This window comes from Vulpes vulpes, chromosome 16 (genome assembly GCF_048418805.1).
Source record: "Vulpes vulpes isolate BD-2025 chromosome 16, VulVul3, whole genome shotgun sequence".
Classification (NCBI taxonomy): domain Eukaryota; kingdom Metazoa; phylum Chordata; class Mammalia; order Carnivora; family Canidae; genus Vulpes; species Vulpes vulpes.
Genome location: NC_132795.1, coordinates 53,067,061 through 53,086,397, shown reverse-complemented (window position 1 = coordinate 53,086,397; position 19,337 = coordinate 53,067,061). Strand labels below are relative to the sequence as shown.

Genomic DNA, 19,337 nt, shown 5'->3' with positions numbered 1-19,337 from the left:
ACAGTAAGAAAAAAAAACAGTACGAAAACAAATAAATAACCCAATTTATTTTTTTATTTTTTAAAAATATTTTATTTATTTATTCATGAGGGACAGAGAGAGAGGCAGAGACACAGGCAGAGGGAGAAGCAGACTCCATGCAGGGAGCCCGACGCGGGACTCGATCCAGGGACTCCGGGATCACGCCCTGGACCAAAGGCAGACGCTCATCCGCTGAACCACCCAGGCACCCCAATAACCCAATTTAAAAATGGGCAAAAGATCTAAACAGAAGCCTCAGCAAAAAGGATACACAGATTGGCAAATAAGCATCAGGAAAGATGACCGAGATCATATGTGTTAGTCAATTGCAAATTAAAACAACAGTGAGATGCCACACACGACTATTAAAATCAAAACAGCCCAAAATTTAAAAAAATGAAAATAAGGAAGCCCAAATGTTGGCAAGCACGTGCAACAATAGGAACTCTCATTGCTGGTGGAAACACAACAGTACAGCCGCTTTGGGAGACAGGTTGGCAGTTTCTCACAAAGTGAAATATAATCTTATCATATGATCCAGCAATCACACTCCTTGGTATTCACGCATCTGATCTGAAAACTTATTGTCCACACAAAAACCTGCATGTTAATGTTTGTAGCAGATTTATTCATAATTGCCCCAAATGGAAAGCACCGAAGATGTCCTTCAGTGGACAAATAGATAATGCAATGCATATCCATACAATGGAATATTATTCAGTGCTAAAAAAAATGTAACTATTAACTCATGAAAAGGCATGGACTAACTCTGAATGCATATTGCTGAGTCAAAGAGGCCGGTCTGAAAAGGCTACAGATGTATGATTCCAACTACAGGACATTCTGGCAAAAGCAACACTATAGAGACAACGCAGAGCTCAGTGGTTGCCTGGAATCTGGGGGAGTGGGAAGGAGGATGAACATGTGGAGTAGGGTGGGTTTTTAGGACAGTGTCCTGTATGACACTGTAATGGCGGATACAGGACATTATGCATTTATCCAAACCCACAGAACTGTGCACCATAGACTGTGGACCCTAATGTAAATTGTGGACTTTATTTATTTAAAAAAATTTTATTTACTTATTTGACAAAGAGAGAGGGAGCACAGGCAGGGGAGGTTCAGAGGGAGAGGGAGAGGCAGACTCCTCACTGAGCAAGGAACCCCATGCGGAGCTGGATCCCAGGGCCCTGGGATGGTGACCTGAGTAGAAGGTAGATGCTTCACCGACTGAGCCACCCAAGTGCCCCGATTATGGCCTTTAGTTAATAACCGTGTATGGGTCAATATTGGTTCATCCATTATAACAAATGTATCACCCCAATGTAAAATGTTAATAATAGGGGAGCAACGAAAAAAATAGAGGAGCAATGGGCAAGGAAGGGGGGTATATGGGGAATTCTACTATCTACTGAATTTTTTGTAAATCTGCTCCAAAAATATACAGTCTATTAACTAAGAAAGAAGAAGAAAAGGAAAACGAACACAGAGAGGGACAGACTTTTCCCCAGCACAAGCAGCTGGAAAAGCCATGGATTCCCCCATATAGCAGTGGGAGGAGCTCTCTGGGGATGGGGGGTGGGTGCAGAGGGGTGGGTACTGGTGGTGTGTCCAGTTTCTCATCCTAACTCACCAATCACCTGGGCCTCTCTTCTTCTCTGGAGCCAGAGATCTAAGTGTTGGGGAAAATACCTTCCAGGTGAGGAGGGTTCAGAACACGTTACCCCAAGATATTCCGCTTTGGCATATTGGTTATTTTGAGCTGAAGGCACTTGAGAAGCAGAGGTTGCAGCAAGGGCTCTCTGCCTTCTCCCTTTCTGCCTACAAGCTGGCCATAACATTCCCTACACTTGATCTTTGCCAAAAGGCCGAGAAGCGATGCCCTAATATTTCCTAAGAGAAAGACGCCCTCTGTACCTTTCTTGTCACCAGAGACCGGGTTGATGCCAAATCAGATGTGTACAAACAAATCTGCTAAAACAACCCATCTCTTCCAAGAGTTTCCCAAATACTCCCTAGTCACGGTTCCATGAACTCTGTGCCCCAGCCATGCCCCTTTGTCTTGACACATCCCTACAAGGTACCTCATTCTTTATGCAAAAAAGGTATATAGGCTTTGGGGCCCAATGGGTTTTTTGGATTTTCATTTTTCTTCTAAAGATTCCTATGTACACATAGAAATATGCCATAAATCTATATGCTTCTCTCCTGTTAACCTGTCTCATGTCAGCTAATTCTCAGGCCAGCCTCAGAACCAGGAGAGTACACGAAGTTGGTAGCAAGTTTCCCCTTTGCAGGGAAACAAAAGGGGAGCCAGGGAAGGACAGAGGCTTCCAACCCCACAAAAAGTTCTCTTACTGTCCCTATATGGGGAAAACTGGTTCTGTCCAATGCAGAACAGACACCAGTGGAGCATTTGAGAGTCCGCGACAAAGATGGCATTTCTTTTCTTTTCTTTTCTAAGATTTAATTTATTTATTAGAGATATATAGAGAGAGACAGTCAGAGGGAGAAGCAGACTCCATGCAGGGAGCCTGACGTGGGACTCAATCCCGGGTCTCCAGGATCATGCCCTGGGCTGAAGGCAGAGCTAAACCGCTGAGCCACCTGGGCTGCCCAAAGGTGGCATTTCAAATGAGGAAGGGAGAATTGAATTACTCAGGAAGTGGGGTTGGGAGAGCCTGCCGAGAATCACCCCCAGCCTGTCATTGGACCTAAAAGTCCACCATCACAGCCACTCATACTGGGTTCTGGAGAGGTCACACCAGCCCTTTATCAACCCTCCCCTTACAGCGGTGCTGGCTTATCCCACCTTTGCTACCCCAGGGCTTGGCCAGGGAGGGGCCTGGCTCAGAAGGTGGGGATCACCTTGGGATTCTGGGAAGCAGGGGAATAGACCCCTGCCCTGCAGCTGACCTGAGCAGCAAGTGGGATTTGGGAGGAAAGGCCTGAGGGTCCATGGCCCCCAGTCTTGGATGATGGGGACCGGCACCGGCAAACCTGGTCCTGAACCGGGTGGAGTGAGCAAAGGGTGAACCACACAGACAGTGTCTGCGTGTGCGCACAACGCCCGCGTAGGGGAGTGTGCGTGTTGTGCACACATGTGAGTGGCGTGTCTGCAGGTGTGCGGTGGGCTGAGTGTGTGCCCTCGGCACGTGCGTGTGTGTCCACGGTGTGCGCGGCCTCTCTGGCGTGGGGGCGGTGATCCGAGAAGGAAAGGTCCGCTTGCCCCGGGGTGGGTTCGGATCTGCCAGAGGACGTGGGCTCCCGGGACCGCTCCCTGCCTTCGCCCCCGGATGGTCCTGGGGGAGGCGCGTGCTCTTCACAGACTCCCCACCGGTCCTCCCAGGCCGCGAGGAAGCTGGGGGGGGGGGCGGCGGAGCAGGGCCAGGGACACCCGGCCTGGAGGTCTGGGGAGGCCGCCCCGCCTGAGGTCAGCTGTGGGGGCGCGCAGAGCCGCGGTACGCACCTGCGGGCACTCCCCGGCCACCAGGGGGCGCCCCGGGCCAGGGCCAGGGCCAGGCTCCTGCGCCGCGTGCCGGCCTGCGGTCCCGTTCATCCAAGTAACAACCCTGGGGGGCCGCGGTGTCTGCATGTGTGTATCTGCGAGTGCATCTCCGCTGGGTGCGTGTGCGGGTGTCCGCCGCTCCGGAGACGTCCCCGGTCCTTCGGCGTCGGCTCCCTCTACAGACCCCGGGGCGGAGAGGAGAGGCCGCGGCCCCGAGGGCGCGGGGGAAGCCGGAGGGCGGAGCTGCGCTCTGCCCGGGCAGGGGTGGACGGCCCGGGGGCGCGGGGGGGGCTGCGCGGGGAGGCCTGGGAGGACGAGCAGGGGTTCGGTGGGTGCAGAGTGTTCCGCCGCGAGGGCGCGGCTCCGACAGAGCCGGAGGTGGGAGAGCGGGCGGGCGGCCCTGCGCAGAGCCCCGCGCCCAGCCGGCGCCCTCAGACCCCCCCACCCCCACCCCCACCCCGGGAGGCTGCGGGGCGCCCTCTGGAGCCTCGGGCCGCCTTGTCCCCCGCGCAGCCTCCGGGCGGCAGCACGCGGCAGCCAGCGCTCCCGGTGAAATTCCCCTCCGTCCGGCCCAGCTCCTTCCCGGGCCATCCCTCCTCGGGCTTACACCCCGCCGCACCCCGCACTTCTAGCCCTGCTCCCTAGTTCTCCAGCGCCCCGAGGCCTCCAGGCCTGGGTGGGATGAAGCGCAGGAACCGAGGCCGGCAGGCATCCGCGGGTAGGGGCGCAGGTCCCATCCCCGAGGCGTCCCCACCTGATGGGTTCAAGGAGGTCCTGGGGGTCAGTGCTCAGGACGGAGCCGGACACAAAGAAGGTGCTTAATAAACACTAGTGGCTTTGTAATAGCTGTCTCCCCCCAAACCTCCCAGAGGTGCCAGTGAACTCCTCCAAATTTCACACTCTGGAACTTTCTCCCCTTTCCACTTACCTTCTTCCAAAACAGACTGTGCTTCCTCCAGGGCACGCCCCATCTCCTTCCATCCGGTGGGGCACAGGTGCTGAGCGGAGGGAGAGGGGGGTGGGGAGTGCCTGAGCCAACCTTTCCCAGGGCACTTCCTGCTGGGCCTGAGCAGAGCAGATGCAGCTGGAGCAAGCAGCTCCAGGTGGCCTATCCTCCTGGGCAGTGGTGATGCGGGCCACCTGGACCCGCTTGGAAATCCTGCAGAATTCCAAAGAAGGGAACGTTACCCAGGGCAGAGGCGAGGCCTGGACCAGAGGGGTCTGGGCCTGCCTGGGCCTGGCTTTGACACTGACTTTGACCTTGAGCCCATGACTTAGCTCCCTGAGCCTGTTTCCTAGTCTATAAAACGAGAATAATTATACCCATTCTGTGTCTGGCAAGCTTTTTAGTGCCTCGGAGCTTCAATGTTCTCATCTATAAAATGGAACTAATTATGGCCTTTCCTGTCTGCCTCAAGGGTTTGCAATTAAATCCATCCATCCATCCGTCAAATAATAAGGCAAGGAGGGTACTTGCCTTATGCTATATGTGGCACTATGCACACACCCTTACACATCCATGCCTCTCGACCAGTCCGGGAGGTAGACGACTGTATTACGACCATTCCACAGATGAAAAGACAGGCCACTGACTCGCTTCCCCAGCATCACGCAGCTGAGTGGGATCCAAACTGGGCAGTCTGGCCGGGCAGGCATCTCTCTAGACACAATCCACCGCATCAGGGGCTGCTTGTTGTACGGTAGCCCACCATATATAGTGGTTGAGTGAATGACACTGCAAAAGTGCCCTTTGGAGAGAGGGGTCTGGCCCAGCTGTTCTGGCTCACTTAAGTCAGACTCGGGTCTGGGGTCCACACCCCAGCCTGCTTATTGACACAGATGAGCATTGTGGGTTTTTGCAGTGTAACAAGCAAAGGATGGGATTTGCCACGTATTTTCATCCCCATCTGAGATCTGGGATCTTATGGGTCCCTTGGGTGGTCACAGGGTGGGATCTTTGGAAGAAAGCTCAGGACTCCTTGGTGTGGCTGAAGGAGCATGAGTTCTATCCTCAGAGAGATAGGAGTTCAAATCTTGACTGTGTGACCACCTCTCTGAGGCCTCAGTAGTCTCATCTCTAAAATGAGAGTCTTTCTTACAACTTAGCAAGGTGGTTCTGTGACTTAAACAAGAAAATTAGGTGAGAAATCCTGCAAAGTGAACAGGAACCATGACCCAGACCATTTTCTCAGGGGAACCATGCTTTGGCTATTGAGGCAGGACCAGGAAAAAAAAAATCAGCTTTGCCTGGGAAATATCTTCTTGGTAGCTTCCTGTCATCTCAGCTTCCTGCGGACCTGGCCTGCTTGTCACTGGGGTCACTTACTCTGCTTAATTAGGCTTTTCGTGGAAACAGATTGTTTGCAGGTAAAGAACTTGTCAAATCTGACACAGGATGCTAGCAGGACAGAGGTCCCACACCACATTTGTTCAAAGATTCATGCAGGGGATCCCTGGGTGGCTCAGCGGTTTAGCGCCTGCCTTTGGCCCTGGAGTCCCGGGATCGAGTCCTATGTTGGGCTCCCGGCATGGAGCCTGCTTCTCCCTCCTCCTGTGTCTCTGCCTCTCTCTCTCTCTGTCTCATAAATAAATAAATCTTAAAAAAAAAGATTCATGCAGATAAGCACCGTGCCAAGCTCTGCCCTGGGCACACAGACAGCTAAGGTTTTTGTTTTTGTGGTTTTTTTTTTTTTAACACAGAAAAGAGATTACTTTTATTACAAAAGAAACCAACCCCATGGTTAAAAAAAATGAAACCACATTATAGTTTACATGTTTGAAACTAACAAGTCCTGGCTCTGGTCTATTTCCTCTTAATTCTGCTCAAAACCTGAACAGTTGCTTTCTGAACTGCTCAATCCTCTTGTATTTTATGACAGGCAGCTGCAAGAGGACAGCTGGCATTTTCAACATTCTGCTCAGACAGCCCTTTCACCAGATCTGCACATTCCTTACACACCTTTTCTATATTCTACGTCAGCACAGGTAACAGTTGGGCTAAGTATTGTGGCATGAAGACTAACGGTAAAGCCAATGTCGTGTCCCCAGTTAACTTCAGGTGAAATCAGAAGATCCTTAGGGGTGCCTGGGTGGCTCAGTTGGTTAAGCGGCTGCCTTCAGCTCAGGTCATGATCCCAGGGTCCTGGGGTTGAGCTCCTGCTCGGAGGGGAGTCTGCTTCTCTCTCTCCCCCTGCCTCTCCCTCTGCTCATGCTCTCTCTCTCAAATAAACTAACTAACTAACTAACTAACTAACTAACTAACTAACTAACTAAAAGAAAGAAAGAAAAAGAAGATCCTCAAATGGCTGAATGGCAAGTGCCCTAACCCCACCTCCCAACCCCGCCCCTGCGGATGGATAAGGCCCCCAGCTAAACAATCCTCCTTATCACGCATGGACCCGGTACGAATTCCCACTTATTCCTGGCTGGGGTGGATTTTGGTTCTCTGGCAGCTGTCGAGTTACCCAGACAAGCCCATCACATCCTCCCAGGGAAGCAGGGGCACCCTGCCCTCTAGATACTACGAAGCCTGCCTCGCGCCGCCCCTGGTTGTTCACGCCGTCCCCGAGTGGCCCTGCATGGCCCGTGATGACTCATATGCCACCGTCCATCTCATGTATCTGGTGTTGGGTGTCATGTTTCCAGCCATTCCCAGAATCCCCCCTGCCTCACCAACGAGACGCCCAGGAGAACGTGAAAACCAGTGTCTGCTGTTAGCTAACTCGGGTTACAGACCGGGGTCCTATTGTCATCAGCCTTCTCCGTGTTCTTCCAGGTTTGACAAACCGTGTCCTCCCGGCCCTTCCTACCGTCTGCTCTGCAGACCAATGCCTCACGTTTAAGATGTTTGTGTCAACAGCATCCTACTTCTGCACATCAGATGGCCCTCTGGTCATTCACTGGTGCATGACAAACCATCCTCAAATTTAGTAGATGGTTGGAGCAAAGATCATCTATTTGCTCACAAATAGCTTGCGATGTTGTGGGGTCAGCAGGATCACGTCTCAGCTCCCCTTGGCATCAACTGGGAGAGCCGACCGCCTGGACAATCCACTTCCCTGGTGGTTCCCTCCAACGCCTACCGCATGTGGGCCTGTCCCTGCAGCTGCCTGGGCTTCCTCACAGGGTGGCGGCATGGCATCTGGGCTCCGCGAGGGAGGATGCGGAAGCTGCCTGTTCTCCTCAGGGCCAGGCCCAGAGCCGCACACCCTTACTCCTGCCAGCGAGCCAGGCCCAGCCCAGACTCAAGGAGTTAGATAGGACCTTGATAGGACAAGTGGCATGTGTGCCCTGAGAGGGGAGAGACTCTTCAGAGCCATCTTTGGAGACCAGCTACCACACCCCTGCTTTTACATAGGAGGGCAGTGAGACTCTGTGGTGGGTTTGATGGCTGAAGGGGCAAGTGACAATGAAATTCCTTGAAATTCCAATGAAATTCAAGCTTTTCCTATGTGCCCAGTCCTGTTCCAGACGTCCCCATGCGCAATGTCACCACAGACCTATGAAGCAGGAACTATTGTTATCCCATTTTACAGATGAGGAAACAGAGTCCCTAGCAAGTAAATAACTTGCCCAAATCTAGACAGCTTATAGGAAGAGGGCCCAGCGTCACACCTGAGCAGTCAAATCAGAGTCAAGCTCCAGAGCCCATCCAAAAAACACTATATTTTTATCTTGGGACACGGTTTTGGCATTAACAATAAAGTGGAACTATGCCCAAGATGCTAGCAAGTTCCAAATAAAACCAATTTTGACATTCTTCATGCTTTAGTATGGTACATTCTGGAAAATTTTCCCATAGAATGGTCTGTATTTTCCCATGGGTACCCACTGTGGCAGAAATGACCAGTTTCTCCCAAATAACTGGTTTTCTGTCTTATATAGCAATAGATTTTTTGGTTGGGCACCTGGCACCCCATCTAACAACTGCTTTTCCCAGCTCCCCTTGCAAGTAAGGGGAGTAAGGTCTAGCCAGTGGGATGAGAGCAGATGTGATGGGAAGTTGAGACTGTGGGCTGAGCATGGGTGCAATGGCGGGAGTTGGAGTAGTTGCTTTGGACCATGAGATGAAAGCTGAGTGTGGAGGGACAGGGACAGAGCAGGGTAGCAGGAGCCTGGGTGTTTGGGTGACTTTGAGGATCAGCTAAATCCTTGAGCCTTGACTGCCCACCTTTGGCTTCTTACCTGTGAGAGAAATAAAATTCTACCTTCTTTAAGCCATTGTTCATTTCGGTGTTTTTGTTTCTGCCTCTGGAATTGTATCATAACTTGCAGGCTGTCTTCAAACAGAAAGGTAAGTATGTGTCTCGAGATGTAGCAGTAGGGCCTGCAGCTCTCTGGCCCCTTGGGGTCCTGAAATCCTGTGGCTTTGTGATGGGATGAGGATTTCGAGTAGTTCCTAGGCTCTGGACTGGATGTTAACCTTTTCCTCCTTTTCATCATGTGAACTATTTTCCCTCCACCTTTGGCCTTGTGCAATTTGAATGCAGGGTTGGACTACCTTTAAAGCCCAGTGGAGGGGCGCCTGGACATCTGCCTTTGGCTCAGGTCGTGATCCTGGGGTCCTGGGGTTGAGTCCTGCGTCAGGCTCCCTGCGAGGAGCCTGCCTCTCCCTCTGCCTGTGTCTCTGCCTCTCTCTCTCTGTCTCTCATGAATAAATAAATAAAATCTTTAAAAAAAAAAAAAAAGCCCAATGGAAAGTAAGAAGCTGTTTAAGATGAATTTTCCTTTCAGTCTCTTTGGAAAGTTGGGACAGTTTATGATCATTTTGCAACGTCTGGGAATCATTTTGTGAAATGCTGTGTGTGTTTTCCTTTTATTCTGATAAAAATTTAAAGAAAAAGCTTTGTTTCCCCATCATGGCTAGATGTGGAGTTTCCTGGTGAAGAAATATTCAGTTGATTTGGCCTCTCTGGGCATGTGGGGACTTCCCTGGGATGGGGAACAGGATGGGGAGGCTCAGAAGTCGGGGGAGACCAAAACAGAACTGAGAGGGAGGAGAGGTTGCCAGGGACAGGGCCTGGAGCCCCGGCCATGGCGAGGCTCAGTCAGAACCACAGATGGAGGAGAGGGTGACAGAGCGGCATCTGTGAGGACAGTGGCCTGAGGGCCGAGAGCCAGGTAGCTGGTTCCAGGGGCACAGCCCTATGCCCGGGGCCTCTCTCAGATGGCGCGTTCCTGTCCAAGGGGCTGTGCCTGGCATGTCTTGCCAGAGGAGTCAGGAGTCAGGCTGGCCAAACACAGAAGTAGAAATTGGCTAACGGCCAACATCAAAATCACATTGACCACAAATGGCTCATCTTGACTTAGAAGATGCTTCGAGATCTTGCAAAGTGGGGGTCAATACAGTCCTTTCTTCAGGGGCGCATAGGCGGCTCAGTCAGTTGAGTGTCTGAAACCTTGATCTCAGCTCTGGTCTCGATCTTGGGGGCTTGAGTTCAGGCCTCGTGTTGGTTCCATGCCGGGCATGGGGCCTATTTTTTTTTTTTTAAGATTTGTTTATTTATTTATTTATGATAGACATAGAGAGAGAGAGAGAGAGAAGCAGAGATACAGGAGGAGGAAGAAGCAGGCTCCATGCCGGGAGCTCAATGCAGGACTCAATCCCGGGACCCCAGGATCACACCCTGGGCCGAAGGCAGGCGCTTAAACTGCTGAGCCACCCCAGGCTGCCCATCATTTTTATTTTATTTCGAATACTATCTCATTGCTTGATGTTGGGGCAACAAGTTCATCACTCATCAGTTCCTGCTGTTTCCTCCAGGCAACAGAAGGCAATGACCTCTTCTGGAGTCTCTTAGCTTGGAGGGGGATCCCACCTTTTGAAGTCTCTTAGCTTGGAGGTAGGGGGGTCCCACCTCGGTTGGGCCTTTAGACCAAGCTGGAGTCAAATCTGCCTGCTGCATTGCCCAGGAGAGCATGGCTGTGGGGACTTCCTCCACCACTAGAGGGGACCCTCCAAGGGTGGGGTGCACCTTCATTAAGCTGCTGCCTCTGAGATGCCCTGCCCACCCCCCCAATAGCTGGTCCAGCAGAAGAATGCAGGGCCCCAAGTTCTGTCTGCAGGTGGGAGGCAAGACCTGCAAGATGGGGATCTTGTCTCCCCCATCTAGCACATAGGCGGTGAATCACAGACCGACTTGTGCCATAATCATGATCAGGAATCACGGCCACACCAAATGATGGCTCATGGACGTTTTGTTTCCTATCCCAGTGTTTCCACTGACTTGGAAGCACTGACTGCGGAGTGGGGCTCCTTATCTTCTGACCCCCCCCAAGTACATATTATATATTTTACAAAACAACATGATTGAGATACCGTAACGTTCACCTAGTGGCTTTGTTTTATTTTTTAAATTATTTATTTACTTTTAAAAAAGATTTTTATTTATTTATTCACGAGAGGCACAGAGAGAGAGGCAGAGACACAGGCAGAGAGAGAAGCAGGCTTCCTGCGGGGACCCCAATGTGGGACTTGATCCTAGGACCCTGGGGATCACCACCTGAGCTGAAGGCAGATGCTCAACCCCTGAGCCACCCAGGCATCCTGGCTTTGTCTTAATATATTCACAGAGGTGTGCAATCAGAAACCAGTTTAGAACATTTTCATCTTTCCAAAAAGAAACCCCACCTATTAGCAGTCACCCACCCCCCAGTCCCTCTGCCCCCCAGCCCCTGGCAACCACTCATCTATTTCCCATTTCCACGGGTTTGGCTATTCTGGAGATTTCATATCAATGGAATCATGCAATATGTGTCTGGTTTCTTTCCATGAGTTTATTTTTTATTTTTTTATTATTTATTTATTTATTTTTTCGTGAGTTTACTTTAAAGGCTCGACCATGGGCATCCCTGGGTGGCTCAGCGGTTTGGTGTCTGCCTTTGGCCCAGGGTGCAATCCTGGAGTCCCGGGATCGAGTCCCATGTTGGGCTCCCAGCATGGAGCCTGCTTCTCCCTCCGCCTATGTCTCTGCCTCTCTCTCTCTCTCTCTCTCTATGTCTATCATAAATAAATAAATAAATAAATAAATCTTAAAAAAAAAAAAGGCTCGACCATGTTGTAACACGAGCCTATGCTTCATTCTGGGAAAATATGCCGTTGTATGGATATACCCAGCCATGAGTTAATGGACCTTTGGGTCATTCCCACCTTTTGTCTGTTATGAATAGACCTGCTATGAACGTTCACGTACACGTTTTTGTGTGGATATAGGTTTTTAATTCTCTTGGGTACACACCTCAGAGGGAATTTCTGGGCCAGGTGGCAACTCTATGTTTAACTTTTAGAGGACCTTTCACACTGTTTTCCGAAGGGGCTGCACCATTTTATATTCCCCCAGCAATGTATGAGGTTTACAGCTTTTCTTTTTTTTTTTTAAGATTTTATTTATTTATTCATGAGAGACACAGAGAAAGAGGCAGAGACATAGGCAGAGGGAGAAGCAGATTCCCTGCAAGGAGCCCGATCCGGAACTCGATCCCAGGACCCCAGGATCACGACCTGAGCCACAGACGCCTAACCGACTGAGCCACCCAGGCATCCAAGGTTTGCAGTTTCTGACCCCTTTACTGACATATGTCATTGTCTGTCTTTTTGATGACAGCCATCCTGGTGGGTGTGGAGTGGTACCTTATTATGGCTTTCACCTTTCCTTAATGATTAATGGTGTTGAGCATCCTTGCATGGGCTTCCTGGCCATGTGTGTATCTTCTTTGGAGAAATGCCTTTCATGCTCCCCGCCTCCTCCCTGCCCAGCCATGGGAGACTCAGGGGCTCTCCAGCCCTGGGAACTGCCGTGGGAGTAGGGACATGGATGGCAATTGCATCAGCCCAGCCGGGGTACCCTGGGGGCCGTCGAGGCTCTTCTGCTCAAGCCAGCCCACGGCAAGCTTATGGGATCCAGATGCCTCAGCAGAGGTGGGGGTGTTTCTGTACTCAAGACTGAGCTGTTTGGAGAGGCAGACGCCAGTCCCAGTGTGACTGGGAACACACTAGCCCTCTCTAGCACCCGCCTCCTCTTTGGCAAGATGACAGTCACCTTGGGTTGGGTGAGGTGGCATAGAGCACACACTTTCCCCTGGACTGTGCCTGCCATCTGGGGACATCTCTCAGCCCTTCACTGCCTCTAGGCTTTGAGGTGTGTGGTCTCCTGGCATGGATGCTCCAGAATGGCTCTGCAGGCTATATCCAGAAATGTCCTCCCAGGCACTGATACAGGCATACCCTACCCGCCACCCCAGGCAGCTGGGTCAGAGCCCCCTGTCCCATCGGGGCATCACAAAGGGCCTGTGGCCACATCCCAGCTCTAACTCCTGAGGCCTCTTGAAATTTCTCATTTGTTTGAAGATTTAAAAAAAAATTTTTTAAAGATTTTATTTTTTTGTTCATGAGAGACACAGAGAGAGAGGCAGAGACACAGGCAGAGGGAAAGGCAGGCTCCCTGTGGGGAGCCTGATGCAGGACTTTATCCCAGGACCCCGGGAACACACCCTGAGCCAAAGGCAGACGCTCAATCGCTGAGCCACCCAGGTGTCCCTGTTTAGAGACGTTAGAGCCAGTCGCCTGCTTAAAAGCTCCTTGGCTCCCTGTCCCCACTTTGCAGATGAAGAAACTGAGGCTCGAAGAGGATGTGACTTTCTCAAGTCTCACAGGAGGTCTGTGGCTCAGGAACACAATTCTTTCCACTGCCGTGCAAGGCAGCCTTCCAAGGGGTCTCCATCAAGTATGATTTGCACACCCCCAACCAACTCTTTGGACTTCCTGAGGTAATATTTGGGGTGAATATTGCAAAGTCCCCAAATCTCAGAGCCCAGCCTGGCCCTTCGCCTCCTGGCTGGTCTGGAGGCCTGTCCCACTGCTGCCCCTCGGCCCAGCTCTGTCCTCCTTTCCATGTAGCCCGGGCGGCATCTGGCCCAGACGCCTTGGCCCCCCGCCCGTCCTCTGCTCTCAGAGCATGGGCTGGGCAGGTGGAGACCCGGCCAAGTCTCCAGCAGCATGGCCAGTGCCTCCTCCGCCAGGGATCCCTGCAAGGCCTCCCTGATTGCTGCCAACCTCTTCATTAATGGGCAGGTGTGGCCTGCTCGGAGCCTGTGCCTGAAGGCAGAATGGCTGGCCCGGCTGGCGCGGGGGCTCAGAGGGCCCCAGCTGTTAGCACCAGGGGCCTCTGTGAGCTCCAGAAGCCGCCCCCTTCCCCACCCTGGGCTCACCTCTCTGTCACTGCTGGCTTCTGCTCCTATCGCCCTCTCCTCCAGCTGCTTCTCCAGGACCCACTCTCTAGGGGTGGGCATCCCCCTAAAATGGGTCTTTGGCCTCCAGGCTCCTTACCTGGCAGCGGGCCAGCCTGGGGCCAGCTCTTCCTTTCTAAGTCATCACTGACCATGACTTTGTGTCAGCTGAGTCTGGGGGGTCGTGGACCAGGGAGGCCCATCTCCAGGGGCCCCTCACATTCAAGTCTCACCCGAGCTTCTTGTCAGCTCATCTTCCCATTACTGGGCCCACAGCCAGGCTGGACCCCAGCTCCTCATGTCGCCCTGCCCTGTGGCATGACAGCCTCTGCAAGCCTCTCCTCCCGCCGTCACAGCTTCTGTCTTGCTACTTCAGGGAAGCACACAAAGTGACAGTCTCTGTAGCCAGCCCCACATGAAGAAACGGTAACCCGAGCCCGAAGCCCCCTCCAAGGGCTGCCACGATCTTGACTCTAACACCATGGATTATTTTGCCTGCCTTTGAGCATCACGTAAGTGGAATCTTACGGTATTGGGTGGATGCTGTGATGAGCTGTCCAGGTTTCCCTCCTGTAATGAAGAACTTATTTCCCAGCTGCTAGGAGAGTGGCTGGAACATGGTCCTCAGTCCTTGGCCTTTTTTGGGCTAAAAAAGCTAGCTTGCCTAAAGTCATGTCTTCTGAGGCCAACCTGCATCCAATGACTGATCAGCATGGGCCATATAGACCTGGCCCCTTGCCCCAACTCGGGACAACCCTGCAAGGCCCCATGGATGTCGAGGCTATAAAGGGATGGCATCACAGGGCAAGTCCTCCTTTGCAGCTAAGTTGTCCTATGACTACGTTCTTGCAAAAGCTATGAGGTGTAAATACCACATGCTGCTTGGGGGGACTCCCTCCAACAAGCAGAGTGTCCTTCGTTATTCCTTCTGGCTGGAATGCGTATGTGATGCTGGCGCTTAAGCAGGCATCTTGGACTGTAGGGGGGAAGCCGTGTGCTGAGGGAGGTGGAACCTCAAGCCAACGGGAATCTGGCTCATGGACACTGGGGCGCTGCTTTGCAAACGAAAAAGTGACTTCTACCTTAAGCCACTTTTACTTTGTTGTCCTTATTTACAATGAAAACGGACCCTAACAAATTAATTTCATTCATGACTAATGAATCTCAACGCCAACCAGTCATGGAATGAGTGAGAGGCCCAAGGAGCAAAACTGTGCGCCGCATCTAATAAGACAGATACAAAAAAAAAGATTTTGTGAAGAGCCCTAGGGTACTGTAAAATGTGCATTCAGTTACAATGCAGAATAAAACCCATGTTTCTGCAAAAATACTCCACAATTTACAGGCCACCAAATATTTCCTAAGATCTCATTTTGCCGGTCCTAGAACGGAGAAGGCCCTGACACCAGACTTCTGCTGGGATGTCCTGTGGTGGGAAGGGCCTGGCTCTAGAGTCGGACACATTCACGTCTCATCTGAGCATCTTGTCTGCTCATCCTCTCGCGGTTGCTGGAATAGCTCTGCCTCGTATTGACTGTGTGGCCTTAGGCAAGTGCCCTGAACTCTGAGTCTCAATGTCCTCCTCACAGGGGTGAGGTGAGTGAAATTATGTGCACGAAAGCATCTACTACTGGGTCTGGGGCAGAGCAGGTGGGCAGAAAGTGCCAGATCCCATGGAGGCTCCTTACCCACACCCATACCTACCCTTCTCTTTTTGCAAAGGGAACCCCAATTTTGCTCAGCCCCCAGGGGCTCTTGTGCTGGAAAGGAAGTGGGGTGCCCTTTCAAGGCCCTGGGGGTAAATCTCAATTGGGCTAAGCCAGTCCTGGTCATTCTACTCCCTTCACTGGTCATTGGGGTAGGAATGGGCATCCGCTGCTTGTCTGACCAATGAGAGTTAGGGGAAGTCAGCTGGAGAAGGGCGCTTCTGAGAAAGTTTCCAGACACACAAGGGAGGAACATTCTCTTTTCTGCCTTTTCACATTAGTGCATGAGGGTATGATGCTTGGAGCAGTGGCAGCGATCTTGAAGCCATGAGGGGACAGGCCTGAGACCAAAAGTCAACTCACAAGATCCTCGAAGACGTTGATGAGTTCCTGAATGAAGCAACCCTAGAGGCACCCTATCTACCAGACTCCTGGTTATGTGAGACAGACGCTGCTAACTGTCCTCTTGTGTCCATTTTTCCTGCCATCTGTTTGGGAATGGGACATGCTGAGTTTGAGTGGGCTGTTTGTTTCTAGAGCTTCAGACCACCCAGGGCAGCTGGGCATGGCTGAGTGATTGAGTCCAGGCCAATGGGACGTGAAGAGGAGTGACTTCTGGATTAAAGAGGGTTGCCCTGGGAACTGCCTCCCTTTCCCAGTAGCCAGAAAATGCCAGTAGCTGGAGCCTTTCAGAGATGCCCCATCTTGGGGATGGCACAACTGCCCCATGGGCCTCGGAGTGCTCACCCGGGGGCTGTGATGAAAGACAGGAACAATCTTTTGCCTTCTTCACCCAACTCTATTTTGGAGTCTTTTCATTAGAGCAGCTTCCTGTGTACTTTGACCAATACATCATGTGGGATGATAAATGCCCTCATGGTTTCAACCACCCTGCGTTGTTTCTAAAAGCCAGGGGCCTCCTCCTCTCTGACCTTGCTTTTCTCCTTGGAACTAGGTGGGGTTTGGGGCTGGGTTCTGATCTGCGTCGGTGGTGGATCACGGTCTTCCTGTTCGGGGGCCTCCCCCCACAGCTCAGTCTCACCCACCACCTTGGCTCCATCCTGCTGTGGCCCCTTGCCCAAGAAAGCGGGTGCTCCCTCCCCCATAGCCCGGATCACCCCTGAGTGCACAGCAGGTTGTCAGGTCCCCGAAAGCTGTGTCCCATCTCAAGGCCGGACCTCACGGGCAGACATCCCAGCATGCCTTGCACTGGGCTGGCCCAGGTTAGGACCAGCAGAGATTCAGGAACAAGTGAACCATGAAGCCAGACTTCCAGGAACACACTTCTTACTCATCCTTGGTCTCTGCTAGGCACTCAGATGGAGGACATTCCAATTTAATATTTAAACAAGAAGCTGAATACAGATACAGAGGCAGGGGGAATTATTCCCCACGAACTAGTGCCTGTGCTTGGTCAGCTGGGAAGGTTCTTTCAATTATTGACAACCCACCTGCCTCCAGCCCTGCTGGGCCCTTTGCTGACCCCCAGTGAAGGGACAGGGTCCTCATCTTCTTCCCCAACTCCCAGACAAAAACATCTGCAAACACACCCGCCAGAAACAAACCGCAGGGTTCCTAGGATCTGATTACTGTCCCCAGGGCAGGCTTCCATGGGAGCCCGCCCCTCCTTTCTCTTTTCCGAGAACTAGAGAACTCAGTTGCCCAGCAAATGTTCTGGCTCTTGCTAGGAAGGGGGGCAGCCCGAGGCTGCCAGAGCATCAGGCAACTGCGAGCTTGGGATAGAGCAGCACGAAGCACAGGGTCTCCTGGGAATCGGTAGAGGCAGAGAGAGAGAGAGAGAGAGAGAGAGAGAGAGAGTGTGTGTCAGGGGGGCGGGTGCTCTGGTCTGTGGATGTTGCACAGAGAGGTTGGAAAAAGCCCTCTTAGGAAAAAGGAAGAGCCCTCTCCAGCTCCAGGAACCCGCCTCCTTCCTGCCTGGAGCTCAGGCCTCAGGACCACCCAGGGCTTGGTTCAAATCTCAGTACTGCGGCCTACTGGCTAAGCCTCAGTTTCCCCACATAGCATTCAGGGTGTGTTATATAGAGTGTACTCCGTGCCAGGTGCCCTACTGGCCCATTCAATCGCCACAACCATGCTAGGAGGTTGGCACCATCCATTTCTGCAAAAGAGGCAGCAACAAGGCATAGCCCTGGCCAGGGCACAGGAGCCAGGAGGCAGGGAAGGGGCATCCTCGCGCTCCCCTGCTCTGCCCTGGGCTTTAGGATATTCCTCCCAGCTCATAAGAGGGCCAAGAACACACCAGCAGGGTGGGCAGAGGCTGGGGTCTGCGGGGCTGGGTGGTGAGGGTGGTACTTCGTGGCCTCGCGGCCGGGAGATGAATCAGCCTTTCTCCCTTCCCTCTGCCTCTGCCCACACCCATCCCCTCGGCCTCTTTTCCCCAGGACGCTGCTGTTATTTCTGGCCAGCTGGATCCTGACTGGTTTCTATCTGCTGCATTAAGAGGTTGGGCGTGGGGCGGCTCAGTGAGGTACAGTCCCCCAACCGTCCTGTTGATGGATGGAAGTTCCTTTGTGGAACGTGGGAGAGGAAAAATCACCTCTGTGCCCCCTCTGCCCACGTCCTCAGAGAAATGATGCCAGGAACATCTGAGAGTCCTCCCATTCCTGGCCCTGCCTGCCATGATGTGACGAGAGTCTGGGTGGGGCCAAGCCTCCCTCCTGGGCCCCATTTCCAGAATGGGGTCCTCTGAGAAGGTCTGTAATCTTTGGCCAAGCTGTACTCCCACAGAACTGGCTTCAGCCACTTCGGCCTGGCCCGGCTCCCTGGGTTAAAAGGTGTCAAGGGTGGTCAAGGGCCCAGTGATCTTGCTGATGCTCCCTGGGGACAGGGGATCCAGAGCTGGTCCCTCAGCTGTGCATGGACTGCTGGGGGCTCCTTGAGGCCCCAACAAAGTTACATGGATGGCTCCCGCTGCAGGCTTCAGACCAAACCCAGGAATAGCCCTGAGACAGCTTTGACATGGCTCTGCCCTTCAAGATCTTTGGGGGAAAAGGCCAAGACCCCAACAGTGAAGGGGATGCTTGGGAGCTGTGCGGCTGGAGGAAAGGCAGCCAGAGAAGGCTTCCTGGAGGAGACATCAGCCTTGTGGGAAGGAACAGGAGGAGTGTGTTGGTGAAGATAGTTGGGAAGGGCACTGCGGGCAGAGCCTAGGCACAGAGTATCAACATGTGGCATTCAGGGAGGGAGGGGAGTCAAGAAGATGCAGTTTAGGGGCGCCTGGGTGGCTCAGTTGGTTAAGCATCCAGGCTTGATTTCAGTTCAGATCATGAACTCAGGGTCATGAGGTCAAGCCCCGCATCCAGCTGTGCATTGGGCGTGGAGCCTGCTTAAGACTCTCTCCCTCTCCCTCCCCCTGCCTGTCTCCTTGGCTCACATGCATTTGCTCTCTCTGGGGGAGAAAAAAAAAGAAAGAAAAAGTGAATATGCAGTTTAGTGTGAGTGGAGGGGAATGTGCAAGGCTGGAGAGGGAGGCAGGGCCATGCAGCCTGAGTTAGGCTTTGTTGGGCAGGCAACAGGGAACCGTAGGGCGCTGGGGGTGAGCGAGTGACACTGTCTGCTCTGTCTCTGCACGCTGGTACCTCGTAGGGACTCACACAGGACAGCCAAGTGACTGATTACACAATACTCGAGCCCAAGAGGGCATCTGTCTTACTTAAGTACAGTTATATAGATTATTTATATTAAGGTAAAACCTGCTCATTCTAAAAAAAATGTTAAAGATAGGTAAATGATGTTGTGGTTAGAGAAATAACTGACCTATAATCCACTGTTGTCATCAAAATATCACCTGTTCTTGAATACCCCTAGAGCCAGGGAGCTCACTTCCTACTAGGTTGCCCAAGATGGTCTGCCGGTAG

At 52.4% G+C, this 19,337-nt stretch overlaps 1 protein-coding gene across 1 annotated transcript; it reads right to left on the bottom strand.

The window, feature by feature from the left end:
- Positions 1 to 2,486: 2,486 nt before the first annotated feature.
- LOC140595892 (uncharacterized) lies at positions 2,487 to 13,816 on the bottom strand. Its single transcript, XM_072741597.1, has 3 exons — positions 13,736 to 13,816; positions 3,491 to 4,157; positions 2,487 to 3,323 (listed from the first exon to the last, which is right to left on the bottom strand). The coding sequence occupies exons 1-3, from the start codon at positions 13,814 to 13,816 to the stop codon at positions 2,872 to 2,874; spliced, it is 1,200 nt and encodes a 399-aa protein (XP_072597698.1). The 3' UTR covers positions 2,487 to 2,871.
- Positions 13,817 to 19,337: the final 5,521 nt, after the last annotated feature.